General features: G+C 27.7%; 2 protein-coding genes and 1 long non-coding RNA gene across 10 annotated transcripts; 1 reads left to right on the plus strand and 2 right to left on the minus strand.

The window, feature by feature from the left end:
• Positions 1–3,610: 3,610 nt before the first annotated feature.
• Positions 3,611–21,227, plus strand: LOC124492143 (uncharacterized). 7 transcript variants are annotated; one of them, XM_075736041.1, is made up of 7 exons: positions 5,865–6,641; positions 17,625–18,329; positions 18,387–18,440; positions 18,502–18,594; positions 18,687–18,722; positions 18,988–19,123; positions 19,184–20,070. In XM_075736041.1, the coding sequence occupies exons 1-6, from the start codon at positions 5,934–5,936 to the stop codon at positions 18,991–18,993; spliced, it is 1,602 nt and encodes a 533-aa protein (XP_075592156.1). In that variant the 5' UTR covers positions 5,865–5,933; the 3' UTR covers positions 18,994–19,123; positions 19,184–20,070. The 7 variants fall into 7 exon arrangements, with proteins under 7 accessions (XP_075592151.1, XP_075592156.1, XP_075592153.1 ...); XM_075736036.1 differs by adding an exon at positions 3,611–3,750 and having other exon boundaries at positions 5,920–6,641; positions 17,625–18,440; positions 18,687–19,123; XM_075736038.1 differs by lacking the exon at positions 19,184–20,070 and adding exons at positions 20,649–20,780; positions 20,853–21,227 and having other exon boundaries at positions 17,625–18,440; positions 18,687–19,123.
• Positions 13,455–16,057, minus strand: LOC124492162 (uncharacterized). Of its 2 annotated transcripts, none has more exons than XR_012832532.1 (7): positions 15,409–16,057; positions 15,031–15,340; positions 14,788–14,960; positions 14,457–14,658; positions 14,196–14,371; positions 14,050–14,106; positions 13,455–13,748 (listed from the first exon to the last, which is right to left on the minus strand). It is a non-coding gene; the product is annotated as an uncharacterized LOC124492162 (long non-coding RNA). The 2 variants fall into 2 exon arrangements; XR_012832531.1 differs by having other exon boundaries at positions 13,455–13,993.
• On the minus strand, positions 19,180–20,422 carry LOC124497607 (bis(5'-adenosyl)-triphosphatase ENPP4). Its single transcript, XM_075736042.1, has 2 exons — positions 19,254–20,422; positions 19,180–19,210 (listed from the first exon to the last, which is right to left on the minus strand). The coding sequence occupies exons 1-2, from the start codon at positions 20,420–20,422 to the stop codon at positions 19,180–19,182; spliced, it is 1,200 nt and encodes a 399-aa protein (XP_075592157.1).
• Positions 21,228–21,556: the final 329 nt, after the last annotated feature.

A 21,556-nucleotide genomic window follows, 5' to 3' on the forward strand; every position in this document is an offset into this window, starting at 1 on the left:
CATACCAATACAATCTGATCCTTTTTGGGTTTTATTCATTTTTTTTTGAGGGGGAGAAGGTTTCCTTGGCCCGATTAACGATCTTTTTGTCATGATACGTTTTGAGTAAAAAAACCAAACAATCTTTATCTAAAAAATCCTGAACAAAAGTGATTACCCGAAGCAGAGAAAAATTAAGACAGTCTTTCTATATTTCATCAAAATAGCATTCTTTGGTCTTATTGGTGTTAATGCCGGATAATGACGATAATTGTCTGTTGTGTTTTTTTTTTTGGTTCATACATTTGTACTAATTGTTTTTTATCGTTTACGAATGTCGTAACAGATTTTGAATCATTCAATTAATTGAAACGCGAATGGATAACCAAAAAAAAAAATTAATTTCTAACGATTATCACATTAGTGCGTTGGGCTTATTAATGAAACTGACAAAAATGGTCATTACAATTCTCATCTCATCAAGATTCTTAGCAACGCCATTATCAATGAATTTCAAGATTTAGAATTTTTCTTATGAATTATCATGTTTTTGCATACATGCTAAGTATACCACCTCTATCTTCGTGTACTAACTACCACTACTAATAATAATCGAATAAAATTAGAAAAAAATGAAATTTTAACCAGAAAGAAAAGAAAAAAAAATTAAAGGTCACACAAGTGATGTAATTTTTTTTTTGTTTGAAAATGGATTTTTGTTTCCATTGAATTTTTTGTTTTTGTTACTTCATTTGATCCTTTAATCTTTTTCTTTTCACATACACAGTGAATTTTTTTTTACCATAAACTTTGACGTTTCTCTCTCTCTTCCCTTTTAGCAGGACGAAATAATTGAAAACATTTTTTTCTTAGTGAAAAAACAAAAAAAGGAATTTTCTGTCTGTGTATGTGGGTGTATAAGACGGTGAAAAAACGCAAAGATTCCCAAACATTTTCGGCCGTGGACCAGTGTTGGCAGTAAAATTTTTCCGTGGGCCACTTTATCAAAAAACATAAAAATAATACAAATTAAAGAATGGGCAATTACAGAAAAAGCATTTCGGTCAAAAGAAATCCAAATTTCAATTGAAATTTTCGTAGAATTATGCAAAAAAAAATTTTAATTTTTCTTACCACTATTTGAGAAGAGCTGATATAATCGGATTTCAACTACCTTTTTTTATATTTTTCAGCCTCTGATTATCATCATTTTAATGCAATTTTTATTTTTATTTTTTTTTTGTTTACACAAAAAACGACTGTATGCAAAATAAAAATCATATATTGCATAATGAACAAGAGTTGACTTGACTTCCTGAATTCATCAGTACTACGGCAATAATCATCATAAATGCTTTTCATCAGGTATGGAGATTCATAATGGGTAGCTATTTACAACAAAAAAATTGCATATAAGTTGCCATGATGATAAATTTGGAATTGCTAGATTTTTTTATCATATTCAACGGAGAGAGGGAAAGATGCTTTTGGAACAAAAGTGGATTTTTCTTCTCATTCTTTTTCTTAGTTCTTGGCTTGTAGTACAAATATTTACATCAGCGAGAAAAAATTGGATAAAAGAGCCACACATAGATACACGGCAAGAATTATTGGCAATAAGTTAATTTTTTTCCTTCGAATCGAATATCATTGCTAACCGTAAAACTTTGATGTAAAACGTGAGCGCGCTGGCGATTTATATGAGAAAAAAGAGATTATTTTCTTGTGGAAAAAGTTAAGTTAGAAGCGTCTTATACACGATGTCCAGCGTATTATATTTACACATCGATTTTGGGGTAGTTCAAATTATATTATTGTTATTTCCATTATATATTTGGCAATGACAAAAGTCTCATGAGAGATATATATCAAGTATGTAAAAGAGAATCAATCATCCAAATTCTTGAAAAAAGGTGTTACAACAACAGAAAAAATTTTTTTTCTTCATTTCACACTTTTCAATTATTATCGAGGTTTTGTTTGTACATTCTTAATGCAAAGTAAAAGAGAGAAAAAAAATTGATAAATTCAATACACAAACCTCTTTGAGTGTGTTTATGTGTGTTACGTATTACGTATTATCATCATTATTGAAAATTCAATCATTCGAGATGGAAATTTTTGGAAATTGTTTCGCTTTTTTTCACTTCACTAAATGCATCATTAAACTTGTTGTTTTTGCAGTTGTTGTTGTTGTTGTTGTTGTATGAATCAACATTAAATTTTTTAATAAACAACAACATTCTTTACCATCCGGTTTGTTTGTGTTTATAATCGATTCGAATTTAAACCAATTTAAATTTGACTGATTATTATCGAAATATGTAAATATGATGATTGAAAATATTATTTGCAAATGTTATTTTGCGATTTGATTTGAATTCTGAATGTCCATTTTCTATGGTTATGCAGAAAACATAGTTAAAGGTTTCATGGTTGCTGCTACTACTGCTGTTACTTGTTATTATAGCCATTTATATTCTCGAGAATTGAAAGCATTTATTTTCTTTCCATTCATGATTTTGATGATTATGATGAGAAAATTCTTAATGTACCAAGAAAAAAAAAACAGAAAATTCTACACCACCAAATGTACTGTGTTTAGTAATATGTTTGGTAAAGATGACAATGATTATTATTATATTATAGTATTATTATAAATGTACTGAGATTTCATCATTGAATCTGTTTTTCTTTTCCTATCGAAACGTCTTGTGAATTTTTTATTAGGACAGCTGCCTCCTTTGTTGTCGTAGTCGTCTTCGTCGTCGTCATCGATGCCATACGCCGATAATGTTTTTCGGTATTATTTTTGATCTTTTTTGATATTTAGATTTTTTTTTCTTTGACTGGTGTTTTTTCCCTTCGTTTTTTTTCGCATAAAAATAATGTTATTATTATTTTTCCTTTTTTTGGAACAAAAAATTGAGTTGAAATGACGATGAAAATGTTCTAGTTTTCTCCATCGATCTATTTGATCACAAAATTTTCCATTTCAAGCTTATTACTAGATGATGACTTTACTTCTTATTACAAACAAATTGTTGAAAGTAAGTATAGAAAGAATATTAGCCTTTTGCTTGCTATATATAATTGATGAAATCGAAAAGGAAAACCTTTAAAAAAAACGTTAAGATGAAATGTAAAATCCAATTCTGGATTAAAATTCCAAAAAAATCGATAATTGCTTTTTTCTCGTTTTTTACTTTATTTTGATTATCCAATGTTCCATTATGTTTCAAGGATATGCTCTGGTTTCAATCTTGTATTTCTTCCAATCATTCAATTCGGATTTAAAACATTAATGATGAAAAAAACATTCGAATTCTTACAATGTTTTTTTTTCTTGGTTTTTGTATTGTCATCATTGATTTTAAAACGATTATTTTTTCGGTTTTGGACAAGAAAAAATATCATATTGTGTAAATTTGCGATAAAAAATAAACGAGATAAAAATTCAAAAAGATTTCCGATGGAATAAAAAAAAACAAGCAAGAATTTTAGATTTAATATTTATCACAAAAAAACTGAACACGTCATATGTGAAAAATATTCTTGATAAACAAGAATCCCGTTATCATCATGGCATTCAACATCACATAATTCTGAAAATTGTCAACAACGACGTGACGAAAAGTGAAACTAACGAAACGAAAAAAAAAATTTTCCGGAAAATCCAAAAAAAAACCGAAAATATTTTCTATTTCAAGAATTCTTAAGCTTTGAGTTTTTCATTTTATTATTATTATTGTTGTTGTTTGCTCAAATCATGTGAATTGCTTATTTTTTTTATATTTGCTTATCAAAACATTGAATTTCGTTACTTTACACTTTGTGTGTGTGTGTGTGTGTGATATATGGCCTAGATTTTCATCGAAAACATTCAAAATACTAAAAGCCCCTAAAGGAATTAACAGATCGATGCGTAGATTTTTTTTTTTTTTTTTGATTTATCAATACGTTTTAGGAAAGGAAGCATTGACCAAACAAACCGAAAATCTGATGTTTGATTGAAACAATTTTTTTCTGTTGTTTCATCATGGATTACTGTATGTGTGTGTGTGTGTGTGTGTGTGTGTGTGCGGTTTGCAATGCAAATGCGTTGACCACAATATACATAAAGACAAACATAGAAACGGAAATAAAGATTAAAAGATTTTTCGAATGAGTGAATGTGGGTAATACATTAGTGGTATAAGAGAAATGTATGAAATTATCGATTTTATTATTAAATTTATCCACTGATGCCGAAATAATGTTGATTTTGCATTTATTTATGTGAAATCAAATTTAGAGATTTTTTTCATTTGTTTTCAATTTGTGATTACCTTGATTCAAATCAAAAATAATGATGTTCGGATTGTGGCGAATCAATGAAATCGAATGAAAATCAAATAAATCAGAAAAATGGTAAGTTGCCATCCATAATTATTTCCAGTTGAATAATTCATTTGCTTGAATTGATCACAAATATGCAATGATTTTTTTTCGATCTACAAGTATTAATTGTAAATGTGGATTAATATCATTGCCGAGCAAAAAAAAAACAAATTCATAACATTGAATTACCGGCTAATATCCATATAACACTCAGGATTTTAGGCGTGAAAATGTGGCATTTGAAATGGCCAGATAAACAGAAAAATCATCATCATCATCATCATCATCAATCAAAAGAATCATCATGTTTTTTCAGAATTTGATAAATCAAGCAAATCCAAAAACATCGTATGTTATTTCCCATTGGAAATCAAAATGATGATAATACTGATGATAGAATGATTCAATGAAAAAAATTGCCTAAAAGCAATATACTGCTGCTTTATATGATTTTGGTAAAATTAGCTCTAATTATACAAATATACATGGTCAGAAAGCTAGGAAAAAAGTTTAGCAAAAAAAAAAAGGAATTCCAATCTGAATATTCAAATATCAATCAATTTCGAGTTGAATTTCTTGATAAATATATTGAGAGAAAAAAAAACCAAATCACGTCATTACAGCTCAAGGGAATTCAAAGTGAACAGAATTTGTTTTTCCCAAAAGAACCTGAATTTATTGAATTGAAAGTTTTAATTTTTTTTTCCCCGTAAAGCCAACACAAAATTTATTATTGGGAATTATCAGATAGAAAAATAAAAAAAAATTCCATTCTGATTTTATGATAACATTTAATTTTTGATTTATCAACGGCAATGATAATGATGATTTGTGTGAAATATGGATTGAGATTGATTGGATTTCGTAATCATTTCGATATGAATCAGAAAACTGAATAATAATAATGATGATGATGAATCGTTCGATCAATCGATTAGCCATATAAATGGAGCAGAAATCGATAAAAAAAAAGATTTTCAATGTGAAAAAGTCATTCATATAGATGTATAAATCATTACGGTAGATCAGAATATCCAATAATTTTAATTATAAATCAACCAAAACACACACACAACGATACAGTTATCCATACAGTTGTTATTATTCGTTGATTGGTTGGCATTTTGTATCCTGGGTTTTTTGCCCGATAATTTTTCGAATAAATGAAGAAATCATAATTATCATCTACCATGGCGGTTAATGTTGGTGGTGATGATGGTTGGCCATCCATTTACATTCGTCTACGTGTCCATCGAGTTTATCTGAAATGGAATTTTTTTTAGCTCTCTCATTCCTTTTTAGGATTCTGGATCTAATAATAAGAAAAACCGGGCATGTTCCAGAAAAAAAAGTTCTGTCTTTTTCGTTCGATACTATATACTGAACTGAACAGTATACTGACAAACAAAGCGGCTAGCTAAACACCGAATGAATTGAAGGAAAAAAACCGAACCAAAGTTATGAAAATCGAAAAATTTCAGTCAGTTCATCAGTAGATTTTATAGTGAAAGCATATTCACATGAAAATCTGATTCTTTTCTGTTTTGTTTCGATTCATAGAAAGAATCATAATAATGTTCAACATGTTTGCAGCTACTACAGCATTTCGTGGGCTTCAGCAACAACAACAACAACAACAACAACATCGTCAGAATTATGAACCAACAACATCAACAAATCTAATGACAATGACTGCTTCTATAGAACAAGAATATCCAATTTTATCAACAACAACATCGACATCATCCTTATCATCTGCTAATGTATCATCATCTTATTGTGGTATATCATCATTATCACAAATATTTAATAATGATAACTATAATCATACATTATTCAATTATATTGATCCTGTTACTATTTTATCACAATTACCATCAACAACAACAACAATGGAACAATTCTATCCGCCACCGCATATTCTATCAAATGATCTTATAGAGGCAGCTATGGCTGCAGTAGCTACTGATTATTATCAACAACAACAATCGCATTATAAATCAAAATCAGTAAACATCCTTGCTTATCCAAATGAATCAATCATTAATCAGCCATCATTTTTATATTCAACAATTCCTCATAGAAATGATTATTATCATCATCATCCATACAATCATCATTATCGTCATAATTATTCACCAAATCTTAAAAATCATCATCAACGTGTACAAAATATTAAACAGCAATCAACGATAAATCCAATAAAAACAACAGCCACTGTGAATCATAAACTACAACATTCAAATGTTAATAAACAACCAGCATCATCATTATCAAAAACGGTAGGTCTCTATATGAATCATTTTTTCGTTTAATTTTATTCAAGCATTTTGAGTGTATTTGGTGTGCGAAATTTATAACCTAAAAAAATATGTATTAGTACCTTATGCGTGTGTGTGTGTATGAAAGAGAGTACAAAAAAAATGAACAAAAAAAAATTTTCGGAAATACAATCTCCCTCCAGGGCGCCATTATCAACATTGAAAACAACATGAAAAAACACTATTTTGGTATTGTAGACCTCCAACCGATCCATAATTTTTTTTTGTTGGTTACTTGTCTTTCATATCTCTCATAAAATGCCTGATGAATCGATCCAGAGAATTTTTTTCCATTTTTTTTTTTTTTTTTGGTATCGAAACACTTGAAGATAATTATATGATGAGTAAAATAGTATAGATAAAAATAATTACAAGTAATGAATTATATTTGATGATGATGATTGTTATTGTTGTCATTGGCGGGAAAATTTGAATAGAAATTGCAATAGCTATTTAATTGGCTGAAAACCGCCAACAACAACAATAGCAAGGATTAAAAATGAATAGACAAAAATTGAAGAATAAAAACATAAAATCAAAATGGATTATTCTATTCCCATTCCTTCATTTTGAAACCGGAACAACAATTATTGGACACGTTTCGTTTCGTATAGACAAATAATAATAATAATTAAAGTACATCCGGTTTTTTTTCACCATCATTATAAATATATATATAATAATTATAATGTTTCGTTTTAATCCGGAAAAAAATAAGCTATTTATGGAAAATGGAATGAAATGAAATTTTTTTTTCTTTTTTTTTTTTTTGTTAAATATTGATCAATTTTAATGATGATGAAAAATTGTTGTTGTTGTTATATACCTGAGGCACATAATGGCAACATTTTTTCATTAATTTTATAAATTCATCAAATATCGAATATCGAATACACGCAACTTTTGTTTATTGATGAAATATTAATATTAATATATATAAATAATAATGATGATGAGTAATGAAGAATCGATTTTTGGTTCTGTTGATGTTTGTTGATCATCATCAATTTCTATTTATTCATTATTTTTTTTTTCGATGATAATCATGATTATGCAATTATGCAATTATTGTATTGGATGAAAATGCCAGAAATTTGTAATTCGGAATACTAAGTACAAATTTCATTCAATTTTTTTTCGGTCATTATATATCAATAGAGCTTTAAGATTACATAAAAACAATAACAAGAGATTGTATGGTTTATATCAAAAGAAAATGAGAAAAAAATAATGATAAAAAAAAACATTCATCATTCATAATATTATTATTATTGTCGATGATGATTATGATGAACAGGGAACATGTGTTTTTATTGTACATATACTTTTTACTTTAGTTTACATTATTTTCACTATAAATTCTGTTACAGTACTATCTTATGGCATTAACATTGAAGGATTATTAGATTGTCTTTTATTCATTCATTCATTGTGATGATGATGATGATGATGATGAATAATGCATTTTACTATCTGATTTTCATTCAAATTTCATACAAACACACATAGAGAATATTCTCGAAAATCTACATCCAAATAAAAAAAACATGTATTGATGAAATATAAGGAAACCAATGAAATCGTATAAAAGATCAATCGAAAGCTTCCAATATTGAATTCAATAGTTTCGATGATGATGAAAGCTTTTATTTTCTTTTATTCTATATTAGATTAGATTTTACAAACACTAGAATATTTTTTTTGCAATTGAAATTTTATTTTCTCTTGCTATCTTTAATGTTCGATTTTCAAAAAGTTTTTTATTTTTTTTTTGTTTATAATTCATTCGTGTGTTGGTCAAGGATGATCGATCTGTGTGTGTGTGTGTGTGTGTCTGTGTACAGTTGTTTGAAGATAAAAATCCGAAAAAAGAACTTGATTTATTTAATTAATGAGATTTTACCTGACACTGAATGACATTACCAGAATTGGCCAAACTTGTTTCAACTTTTCAATTTGTAAAGCGGAACAAAAGTCGAGATCCGGATAGATAACAAAAAATTTTTTGTTTGAATATTCATTTATCCATTTATTTATTTTTTTGATCAAATTATTGATAATCAAGAGATTCGGATATCAGAAAAAAAAATTTTATCAAAGGATTTTTCCATGAAAACAAAAAATAATTAAAAGGTATCATGATCATATATGTCAAAATGGAATGGAATTTGCAAATTTTTCTACACATTTTTACTATTATATGTCTAATATATGTCTATGAATCCAAAAAAAAAGAAATGGAATTCACAGACATTCATCTAAATTTGAAGCCATATATTTCACACATAATTGAATTCATGTGTATAGATTATGATGCTTGGTGATTGTATCGAAAAAAAAAAAATTTTTTTTTAATCAAATGACATCATGCACATATCTCTAGTTGTACTACATCTATCTATTAGTAATAAAATTGAAATTAAATTTATGCAATATTAAAAATTCAATTCAATTAATTCAGAATTCTTGTTTTTCATCAAACAATAACACGCACACACACACACAAAGATAGATAATAGACAGAAAGATAGTAAAGTATAGAATATAGTGTGAGACATAGACAGAGCAAAAAATAATTTCTTGGAAAAAATTGTGCGAAAAAAAACGAATCGAATGAAACTAGACCAAGATTCAATGTTGTATAATAATAATATAAGAGCAGTAGTAGTCTGCAAATCAAATAAGTAAATAATTTTTGATTATTCGCTATATGAATGATCATTTGATGTCCACATAATTATTGGGGCTAACATTATAGACGATGATGATGAAGACGATGACGAGAGAAAAAACCTTATTTAGGTCGGTTGTATTTTTTTTTCGTTTTTGTTTTTGTCATTTATTGCATACAATAATACGATAAATCTATATATAAAATACGGAATGGAAGTTAAATTCCTTTTCTTTCTTCATCATCATCATTATTATTAGAAAATGGATGCATTAAATTCTGTTAGTGGATCAGATTTATACACACACACACACACACACACATACATGGAAAGAAAGATAGAATCACACTTGATAACAACAAATAACTAAACGAATTCCATGGAGAAAATTGGTCTATTCGATGATGATGATGATGATTGGTCTCGATTGATGATTATCATTATATATTTCAATAGTAAATTGTAGCAATTTTTCTTGAGAAAAACTAAATCCACCGTTATTGTTGCTAAATAATTGTAATTAGAGTTAACAAAAAAAAAATGCACAGAATACACAAATGAATGAATGAGAAAGCAAGAAAGCAGGCTAGAAAAATGATCATCATAGAAATTATAATCCAAACAACTAAGAAGGAGAAAAAACATTCAAAATCCGATGTGCCTATAAAATTAATCCTCTATACGTTGTGAAACATTTGGTGCATGATAGAATGGCGGCTCATTAAAACGCAATTATTCCCAAGTGTATACATGTATCGAAATGAATGCAATTTTCTGATCAGAAAGTTTTTTTTTTGAAAATGACAAAACCCTAAAAAGATACTGAAAACTTTTGTCACCAGAATTTTATATTAAATTCTTTTCATTAAAAAATTTTCTTCAACAAACAAAATACAAAAACAAACAGAATGACCGGAAAACAAATTGATTGGCTTCAAGGCAAAAAAAAACGAATGAACAAATGATGACCATCAACAAATCGATCGATAAATCGCATGTATGAGAATATATAAATATTGTTTTGACAAAAATGTCAGCATTTATATTGGCTTATATGCTGCACACAAACAAACAACAACAACTGAACAAATTCGTGATCTCATCATCACCAACCAAATATTGTATCACACGATATTTGGTCTATAGAACATTATTCTGTGTTTAGTTTTTCATCGTGAAAAATTTTCATTTTTATCCACAATCTTTTTTTTTTGCTTCCTCTTCTATTGGTTAGCGGCTCTTAGTGTTATTGTTGACTAAATAAATAAATATAGATGAGATAAACAAATATGTCACGTAAATATGATTGGCTTGGTTGGTTGGTTGGTGTATATACAAGCAAGTTTATTATAAATGAAAGTTTCGTTTGATTATTATTATTTTGATGATGATGATGATGATGACACAAAACAATATTATTCTGTTGGAACACATCATATTAAATACAATGTATAAATCAGCTTTTTTTAGTAATGAGATTTGATTTTATCTTTATAAAGTGAACAAGCAAACAAAGACCGAACAGAAATGAATCAGTTTCAGTCTACAAAATATATTTTGAAAGTAAAAAACATTTTCATTGTTATTGTTGTTTGTGTCATTGACCATTGAACAGTGGCGAAAAATGAATAAAAATCCAGAAATGTTTCAATGAAAAAGATTATGATTAATTAATTAATCATCATCATCATAATATTAAAATTCTAATCAAGTGTAATGATGTTGGAACCTAGAGAGAGAGAGAGAGAGAAGAGAAAAATGTTCATTAATAATAATCAAACAACATTGATATCCATCGGATGTTTAAACTACTAATTCGGGAATTTCTTTTCGGACTATGCAGAAAAAAAGCTTAATGATGATTTAGCAAGTCCAATACTAATTTTGATTGATTGATTTTTTTTTGTTGTCGTAGTCAGAATAAAAATCTAATCAAAAATACGTGACATTTAAAAAAAAACATTTTTATCACATTTGTTATTTCTTAACGAAGAAATTCTGCGAAACAGGAATTTCTAGCAAATTCTCTTCATTTATCATTATCATATGTTGTTACATTCAATTATCATCATCACCACCAATAAACTAATCATGATTTTTTTTGTATGGCTCGATTAATGGCGTGAACACACTATAAATTCAATTTCAATGAACATCATTCTTGCCTATAATATTCTGTGGTGGTTTGTTTTCATGCCCAAAATTTTTTTGTTTCCAATCCACAAAATTACTTTGAAACAAACAAGCCAAAATAATGGAGAGAAAAAAAAACAATAATTGAATTTCGTAATTCAACACCTTTTGTGAAATGAAAGAGGAGAGAGAGAGAGAAAAGTTTTAAAAAACATTTTTTCATTTTCATTTCCACCATGTGGGTTTTTCATCATTATTAATTTTTTTTTTTTTTTTTTTTGTAATCATAATAATAAAATGCACGAGCATGTCTCAAATTTCATTTGCAACAAAACAAAATGAATTTGTAAACAAAGAAAAACAAATTGATCCTAAAGTTTTTGAGAAAAATTTTTAATAAACATTTTGTTTTCATTTCAAAATGAAAAATTTGAATTTTAACACATTTCATATTCACGTGTATATAACATATATATATATTGATGATTGACTTAGTATATATTTTGGTGACCACCACCACCACCACCACTTCATAAACATTTTTTTTTTTTGTTATGACAAAGAAAAACAAAACGGGAAAAAAAAGCAAAGTTTTCTGGCTTATGGATAAATTGAATTTTTTTATGCTTTATAATAATAAAGAATTGATACATATATTCGGCAACAATGCACAATGCTGCTGGTGCTATAGTAATGGATTCAAAATGTAAACTATAGGATTTACTAAACTTTTATTTGTTATTGTTGGGTGTTTTTTTTGTTTTGTTTTGTTTTTCAATTGAATAATTTATAGTTTGGTTTTGGATTTGATATTATTATTATTAATATATTAATATACAAGCTGCTGATTAATTCATTTCGATGCGAGTGAGAGAAAAATAAAACTTTTGAATTTGAGTGAATAATTTTCAAAATAAAAAAAATACTGATCAACTAAAAACTAATGGTGAATATTCTAATAATGAAACACAAAAGTGTTTAATGAAATGATCAAAAAGATGACAAAGAAAGAAAAATTGTAGATTAAAGATGAGTTTGTCATGTCAATTTCTTCAAATTCAAACGAGAAAACCAAAAAAAAAAAAATTCATTTAAAATATTTCAATGAATTGACCGGTGAAAAAAAATTCGAAATAGTCTCGAGAGAGAATATTGAGAAAACACATATTTTATCATAGTATTGATTTTCTTGTTTTTTTTGTTTCATACAAATATATAGCTATTCAAAGAATATTCTGTTTACCCAGAAATTCTCTATTTTTAGTGGTAATATATTTTCTTTTCACTAGGTTTTGTCATTGTGGAATGAAAAACTATGAAAAAAAACGATGATTATGATGAAATTAATTTGGAACATATTGATAAACAACAACAACAATAACAACATAAAGCAATGGAAATGAAATGAAAATAAATTCAGAAAAAAAAACTAAACAAATATATGAATTTTGAAGAATTTTTCCAATAATTTCCCATGAGTCTTAAGAAAACGAACGATTGATGAACCATCATTGTCACCTGATGTAAAATACAACAACCAATGATGATGATCGCTCAATATGTGTGTTAGAAACAAAACAAACAAACATTTCGAAATAAAACAAAGAACAGAAAAAATAAACATAAATTATACATTAAATTCCGAATTCAAAGCGAATCTAACGGATTCGTCCCCTTTTCCATAGTTTAGGTTGACAATACAAACACACAAATGCACACAAACATTCATTTCCATTCTAAATGAACAGAATTTCATAGAGAAGGAGAAAGATAAAGAAAAAAGACATCAAATACATTCGATTATGTTATTCATTACAATTCTATAACATACCAATATAGTGATATATCGATCTTGAATTGGTTAAATTTTTCCTATAGAAAAAAAGAGAAAAAACAACGAATGATTACATCAAATTTATTATTACAAGTAACATACATTTTATATATAATAAAAAATAGTGAGTTTTTGTTTTATAATCATTGATGATCGTATTGCCAGAAAAGAAGTAGATGCTCAAAAGGTGTATGATGATTAATAATACTAGATTAATATTGTCATTATATAGTATGGTATATTGTATGGTCATCATCTTAATCATAATCATATCATTATCATGTGATGTGGTCATACATATATTTTTTAATAACAATAACAATCATAAACGTACCAGAGAAAAATTCTGCATCATATATCAGTTTGATGCTTTTGTGGGGTTCTGGTTTTATGGTCATCCATCCAGGCTTTCTGTATTTTGGATCGATTCTAATAATAAGAATAATGATAAAGATGTGCAACGAGATCAAAAGAATAAAAAATTTCGTTTAGTCCAGTTTCATTAATTTTTATATCGGATATTGCAGCAGCAGTGATAGATGTGTTTGGGTTTGTGAAATTGGAATTTTTCATATTCATAACGGATGAAGGTCAGTGTGTAATGAAAAAACAAAACCCTTCGTTTTCGATGAGCGCAAGCGCTTATAGCGATCAAATATGATATTTTCAAGATTCTGAAACAAGAATTGTAGAGAAAAAAAAATCATCAATGTCTTAAATTAAAACGTACCATTAGTTGCCATTGATAAGAGATGATAATGACAATGTTCAAAATGCTCATTAATATCTGATGATTGATATAAAAAAAATGGAATGAGTATTAGAAAAAAAACGACAAATTGACTTTGAATCGACCAGAATCTTTTATCTACTCACTTAATTGATTGGAAAAATTATGAACATCAAACCAAAGATAAAGAAAACTTTACAATGATGATGTCCATGTACATTATTATTTTGGCAGAAATTAAATTGAATTGAATGAAATGTTTGTCTTTGTCATCTTGTTTGTTCGTTTGTACGTGTGTGTGGGCAGAAATTCGAGCTTGAATCTGTCAAAAGTTAATAAGAGTGGAATATAAAAATTATTATTATTATAATTATGAAGTTTTTTCATAAAAGAAATGAAAAACATACAATACTTGGTGTTATAAAACGTTTTGCCAACATTTGGAGTGTGAAACGAAGAATAAAAGTCAACTTTTATATATATAAAGTTTGACAATAGGATGACACATTTTTATTGCATTGTATGATCCAATATTATCTTCTATTGTCAAACAACAATATAATGTATGTGTGACAGGTTGTATGTTACAGGAAAATGACAGGTGGACACCTACAAGAATGAGAAGGATGGAATCGAAAAAAAAGTAAATAAATCAATCAAATAGAAACGCTAAATTGTTGAAATTAATGAAAAAAAATTATAAAAGCTGTGTAATAATGAAAATGAAAAAAAAGATACCAATGTGTCCGAAGTGTTAAAATTTCTGATGTTTTTGTTGTTTTGAAATATCGATACATTTGATGTTGATGTTGTTGATGATGATGATGAAATTCTTTTTCATTTTGTTTTTATTTGCAATTTTGTACATTGCAAAGCAGATGTTGATGTAATTTTGTTTGTCACTATAATCGCTGATTTGAAAAAAATGTTTTGGTTTCGTGATTATGATCTTTTTTGTTTTGTTTGGCGGAAATGGCATACTTATTCTTTCGGTTTCTTTTTTTTGAAAAAGCGAATCTCGTCGATTAGAAAATGGAAACATTTGAAGGATTTGAAACGATAAAACAGAATCAAGTATCATGATGTTAAAATGATGATAAAAGTATAGTGGCACTGTATTTTTTTCCATCAGAAAAACAATAAATGAAAGTCTATTTTTTGTCAAGTGTATATGTGATTTGAAATGAAATTAGACGTTTGATTTGTTGAAATTCCTAGGTATGAGTGTGTGTTTGGCTATTCATATATTTATATGATTGTGTGTAAACAAATGAGAAATGAAAATGGGGTGCTGTCAACAAAAAAAAAAAAAAAACTTGTTAATGATGGAAATAAAAAACAAACAGAAAAAAAACTTGCCATACACTGTGATTCTCGATAGAATTCTTTTTTTTTTTGTTTTGTTTATCACATCATGAATCCATTGTAGATGATGATTTCATTTTTGACTTTATCGTTTTCGATAATTTGATGATGATGTCAGTTTGTTTGGATTTGTCATAGAATAAATGAAAATTTATACCAAAATGTTGTTTATTGACATTTCATACATGAATAAAAAAAAATCTTTTGGAACCAACACTTTATTCCTTAATATTTCAAATTTTGATATGAATAAAATGTAAATTTGATTTATTGAGAAAAATGCATATTCATTTCAAATCTGAGTTGATATAATCATTGAAACATGGTGGAAAATGAGTTGGTTTTATTTTTGAATGTTGTAATAATAATAATTTTCATTTAATATTTATTTCATCTCTGAAATGAAAAAAAAACAAGAAATTTGTCGTAAAAGCACAAGGGAATGAAATATAAAATAAATATAAATACTGATTTTTCAAGTTTCAATGCATATCTCAATAGTGTTTTAGTTGGATGAATTTTTTTTTCGACATTTGAATCAAATCCCAAAATCAGATGATAGAAAAAACCATCAATTTCGTTTTAATTTTAGTTATTCAAAAATCGCAAATTCATTCGAAATTTTCACATCGATTTATCAAGAGTTCTAGAGTGAAAGAAAAAAAAATGAAAATTAATTAAGCTAATAATAATCAAAATAATTGCATCATTGGTAGTGGATTTCGAATTTTCACTTGAAATGAATTAAATTTTTTTTTCTTTCCAAACAATCATTTTTTCTTTTTCACTCAATTTTCAAAATCAATTAACATTTTAGATGCCCAAAAAAATTCAGCCTATGACATGGCACATGGCACTTGAACTGAAATTTAATATGAAAAATTGGTAATTTTTTGAATTCGAATTTTTTTTTTTTTTTTTTTTTTGGTTTCTAATTGATAAGGAATCTGCGCAATCGTAGATCGTAATTGAAGAAAAAACCTATCATCAACTCAATTTAATTTCATTTGGTGAGATTGGTAGCCATTTTTTTTTCCTTCATCACACACACACACACACACACACAAAAAATGGCTTTGATAATGAATGAGGCATCATTCACATACATCATGATGATAAAATGGTCAAAAAAAATTTATCAATAAAATTCGATCAATAATTATTTGATAATTTGATAATTTTTTTTTTGATTTCATCATATTTTTCAATAACAACAACAATAATGTGATGAAATTAATTTTTTTGATAAAAAAAAAAAAATTTTCGGGTAAATGTCATGTTTGTTTCGTCGTTTGGTGTACGTGTGCTTAACACAGAAAAAAAAATGGAGCGAAAAGATTAGGGAGGGGAGGATAGGATACTTGTCTATGGCCTATTGTCATTGCTACTGCTGCCTGTTGATGGTGGTTGTGGGTGGTTGTGGGTGCTTTGAAAGAATTTGATTCGATTCGAATCTTCTAAAATATCGCTATAATATCTATATCTCTTTGCTATACCACTTATGATGTGCGCAACAAGCACAAAACGGCTAATTATTATTATTCAAACATTTTGATTTTTTAGACAAAAGAAATTTTTTTTTTTTTGCTAAATACAACGATCAATTGTTGCGCATTTATTATTTATCACCTATCACTTAAAATTCGTAGATAACTTGAACAACAATTGTCATTATTCTGATCTGATCGTTGTTTTCAAAATTGATTCTCATTTTTTTTTACCTTTTTTTGGTTTCTATTTTTAAAATTTTCTAATTTTTTCACACAAATTTAATCATGTATTTAAATCATACAGTAACACCACCACATTCTCAATACACACATTTGTATGCTAGATTTTCACCAATAAAAAATCAAGATAAAAAATCTATTCCATCATATGGACCAGCAATTGATCCATTGATATATGATTTTATTTATTGTCCAGCCATTCATTATCAATTAAGTCGACAATATTTATGGGCATATAAATCGACTGATCAAATACGCAAAATTCTTGTACCAATCAATGAAGATGGTTCTCGACAACCATTCGTGCAATTCTTTCCATCCACCGATGGAGTACGAAAATTGAACCATGTTGAACAATTGAAATATTTGATGAATCAAGAATGGCATGAATTGAATCAAGAAATTTGGGTACTAAAACAGATTTTTTTTCTTCATCTGAATCTTACGAATCTTTTTTCTTTCTATTTTATTTTCTCACAGAAATTTGTCAATGGTCATAACGATTATTCAATAGGTCAAAAACCATGTAAAATTCCCCGATTCACTAGTACCGGAAATCGAAGTGATGTTGGTGCTGATCCTGCAACATTCTATTCGCCAATTTTACCAAAATTGGCCATTCAGAACTCGTTTGAAAATCAAAAACCGAATTTTGCCATTGATTCTCACGATAATGATTTATTTAATTATTCATCATCAACCATCAATTCATTGAACAATGAATCTTTTGAAAACTTTAATTCTTTATTTGATTTGTCGGCAAACAAATATACTGCCAATTATCGCGATGTATCGGATATTTCATCACGTTGTGCTACACCATCATCCGGTGTATGTTCCGTATTTTCTAGTTCACCCAATTCAAGTACATCGATTTTGAATGAAAATTTGAAACAATCAAACAATTTTTTGGCTATGTCAATGGATGAACAATTCCTTGGCCATAATGATGAAAATAATCGGATGATGCCTACGATCGAGTCGGATATCGAGCTTTCTCGTATGGGCAACATAAAACCGAATAATAATCTTGATCAATCAACTATTAATTCGGATTGGAAATTAAAAAATTTTCAAATCAATACATTACCTGTGAATAATTTGGAGGCATTGAAACCAAAACGTCTTCACGTAAGTAATATTCCTTTCCGTTATCGTGATACCGATCTTCAACAATTATTTGAGGTAAGTGTTTTGCAACTTTTTTCGAATAAAATAAAACAATTTACATACGCCTCACAGCCGTACGGTCATATTTTGAACACTGAAGTAATTTTCAACGATCGAGGGTCAAAAGTAAGATTTTCATTTCATATTTAGGAAAAAGTTCAAATATTTATCTCATTGAATATAAAAGGGATTTGGTTTTGTAACATTCGCTAATGGTTTAAGCGCCGATACTGCTCGGGATTGTTTGAACGGTCAGATCATTGATGGCCGTAAAATTGAGGTATATAATAATAATAAATTTATTTCAATGAAAGATGAATGAATGTAATTTGAATGGCTTAAAATCTGACTAATATTTGTATATCTCAACAGGTCAATAATGCCACTACACGTTCATCACGTAAAGCTGTAAACCAATATATTTATGAATCATCAATGACCACTAGTTTTTTCTAATACAGCATTTTTTTCGATCTGATTTTTTTTAATTTATCTAGTTTTTTTTCATTTTTTGTGTTCCGTTATTTTTTCTTTCTTTTGTATTTCATTTAATCCTGAATTTATGATTACATTCAATAAATTTAAATTACGTTCTCTTTTTCTTATACCCCGTCTTTTTTGAATTGTTTTGTTTGTTTTTATCTCTGATTTTTTTTTAATCTACGACTCTTAGATGTGATGAAATCCAGCTGAAATCATATGAATATGTTACCCACATCTGTATCTTTGTCATCATCATCATCATCATCATCAACAACAACAACAACAACAGCTACTACAAAGCCAAAGGATAACCATAATGATTTCAAGTAAGTTGATTATTTATTACTAGAATTTACATTATTATATCATTGATATTGTTGTTTTAGCATCTTTCGAACATTAATCCATTTACCCTGATGGTAATATTGATTAGGATTGATATTCAATAATTTTAACATTAATGGATATAGATCAACATTGATAAAACGATTATGATGATAATATTGTTCCTTAAATGATGGACCAAATGCAATGAATAATGGACGCATAATGTTCAATCGATTATCATATCCATGTTGGCCATACGATGATTCTGCTTTCCATTTTTCCTCGATTGTTTTATATAAGCTCCATCCTTCATTGGCTATCAATAGATAATCAAATATTCGACGATTACTACGGTATTGAAATCGCTTTGGTATTTGTTGTTTGCTATAAACACGAAATGTTGCTGTCGTTTTCCGTTTCTGGTTGTCAGTTCGATATGGTTCAAGTATTTTTCGAACATTTGTTTCAAATCCTTTTCGTACTTTCAATGTGTACACTGGATTCGACCCGTATGCATCATACCAAGTTTTATTTAAAAATGAATCCAATACGATTGATCGATATGGACGAATATCGGACAAACCATGATCGGAGAGAATAATAACATTTAATTTCATCGTCAAATTCAATTGCTGTAATCGATTGTAAACATAGCCAACAAATCGATCTAATCGATTAATTTGTTGTTTGGTTTGTTTACCATACGGGCCATATTTATGTCCGGTCATATCGGGTTCATGTACATACATCATACCCAAATTTGCTGGCCATAATCTATCCATTAATTTCATCAATGTCCAATCAAATTGTTCATAATAACAGGATGATTTATTGAATCGTCGCCAATAATGAGCTTGCCGGCCATGATATGGTACATGACAACCGATCCATGGTGAACAACAACTTGCTCGTCGTCGATCATCTAATTGATTTGCAATATATAGTGGTACGGCTACTGGTTCACTATTCCACCATTTTTCATCATTACCATTACCATCGGCAAAATGTTCATTAAATATTGGATCATACATTTGATTATGTATTATGCCATGTTTATCCTGATATAATCCGGTCGAAATTGAATGATGATTTGGTAATGTCTTCGTGGAAAATGTTGACAACATATAACCGGTAGTACCGAACCTACTAAGTCGATATAAATTCGGTGTAAGATCAGGATTTAAAAATTGATGACCAAAACCATCGAATGAAATGATCAATAATTTTTGTTCATCGATACATTGGATATAAATAATAGATGATAGAAATGTAGCTAAAATTATCTTATAATAAATCATAATTAAATCTTACTGATATTAAAATAAAAACTATGATCCTTCTATTTTATATTCCGGAATATGTAACAAATTCATTCACAATTTGATTGATCTGGAATGGCATTCTTTTTAGATTTCTTTGTTTCTCTTTTGTTGCTCACAACATATATATAATTCAATTCGAATCAATTTTTTTTTTCTTTTTATTTTATGCAAATTTTTTTTTGTTGTCATAAATCGAATGAAGATATGAAGGCAATTCGATGGATACGGCAACAAATTTCTACATCATCATCGTTATCGTTATCGTTATCTTCATCAAAACGTTTTTTCATTAATAGAAATTGAATCGTCTGAAATCAACAACAATATGAATTCGGTATACTTTTTTTTACATTATATTATCATTGGCTATTAATTCATTTCATTCATTCATCTATCAATCTAACAGATACGAGAGCCAACAATACAATCATGTTTTGAAACGGCAAGATTTAAGCCATATTGACGATTCAATTCATCATTAATCATCATCATCATCATCATAATAATTATGTCGCTTGTATAAAATTATTATTCATTATTCATAATATTAATTCATTTAATTAAGATAAATTATTTTTTGTCGTTGTTGTGAATAATATCCAATCCAATTTATTATTATTGTTGATTTTTTTTTCATTCATTATTTACCTAAAATCATATAATATAATTATGAATCGAATTTTTCTTTCTTTTTTTGAAAAATAAAGCTTAAATAATAATTTTTTTCATTTATTCAAATTTTTTGACAAAATGATTTTTAATTTTAAACTTATGCTTCCATCTTGTATCGTCAAATATTATTAATTGACAAGACAAGTTACAAAAACCGTCAATTTTATTGTTGGATTTGGCCATGATCTTGGTTGATCATATAAATTCTGTTCTGATGATTTTTTTTTTTAAATTTCCGATCAATAATTTGGCTTTTTTTTCTGATCAATAACCGTTTTTGTTCAATTGTTTTGACTTTGATGTAATGTAAACTAAATATAATAACAATCAAAAGCCATATATATTGGATATAATTACATTAACAATTCAGGCTGTTGTTGATAATAACAATTTTTAAACATTATTTGATTGTTCATTTTTAAAAATTGTTTCCGTTTC

The sequence above is a fragment of the Dermatophagoides farinae genome, chromosome 2, assembly GCF_024713945.1.
Source record: "Dermatophagoides farinae isolate YC_2012a chromosome 2, ASM2471394v1, whole genome shotgun sequence".
NCBI classification, from domain to species: domain Eukaryota; kingdom Metazoa; phylum Arthropoda; class Arachnida; order Sarcoptiformes; family Pyroglyphidae; genus Dermatophagoides; species Dermatophagoides farinae.

Bases quoted from the DNA above. Each gene is read 5' to 3' on its own strand.
- LOC124497607 (XM_075736042.1), bottom strand. From the start codon at position 20,422: ATGATTTATTATAAGATAATTTTAGCTACATTTCTATCATCTATTATT. The intron at 19,211-19,253 runs GTTAAAATTATT...TATTACCATCAG, and splicing joins GTTGATCTATATCCATTAAT to GGTAAATGGATTAATGTTCG.
- LOC124492143 (XM_075736036.1), top strand. From the start codon at position 5,934: ATGTTCAACATGTTTGCAGCTACTACAGCATTTCGTGGGCTTCAGCAA. The intron at 18,441-18,501 runs GTAAGATTTTCA...TGAATATAAAAG, and splicing joins TCAACGATCGAGGGTCAAAA to GGATTTGGTTTTGTAACATT. The intron at 18,595-18,686 runs GTATATAATAAT...ATATCTCAACAG, and splicing joins TTGATGGCCGTAAAATTGAG to GTCAATAATGCCACTACACG.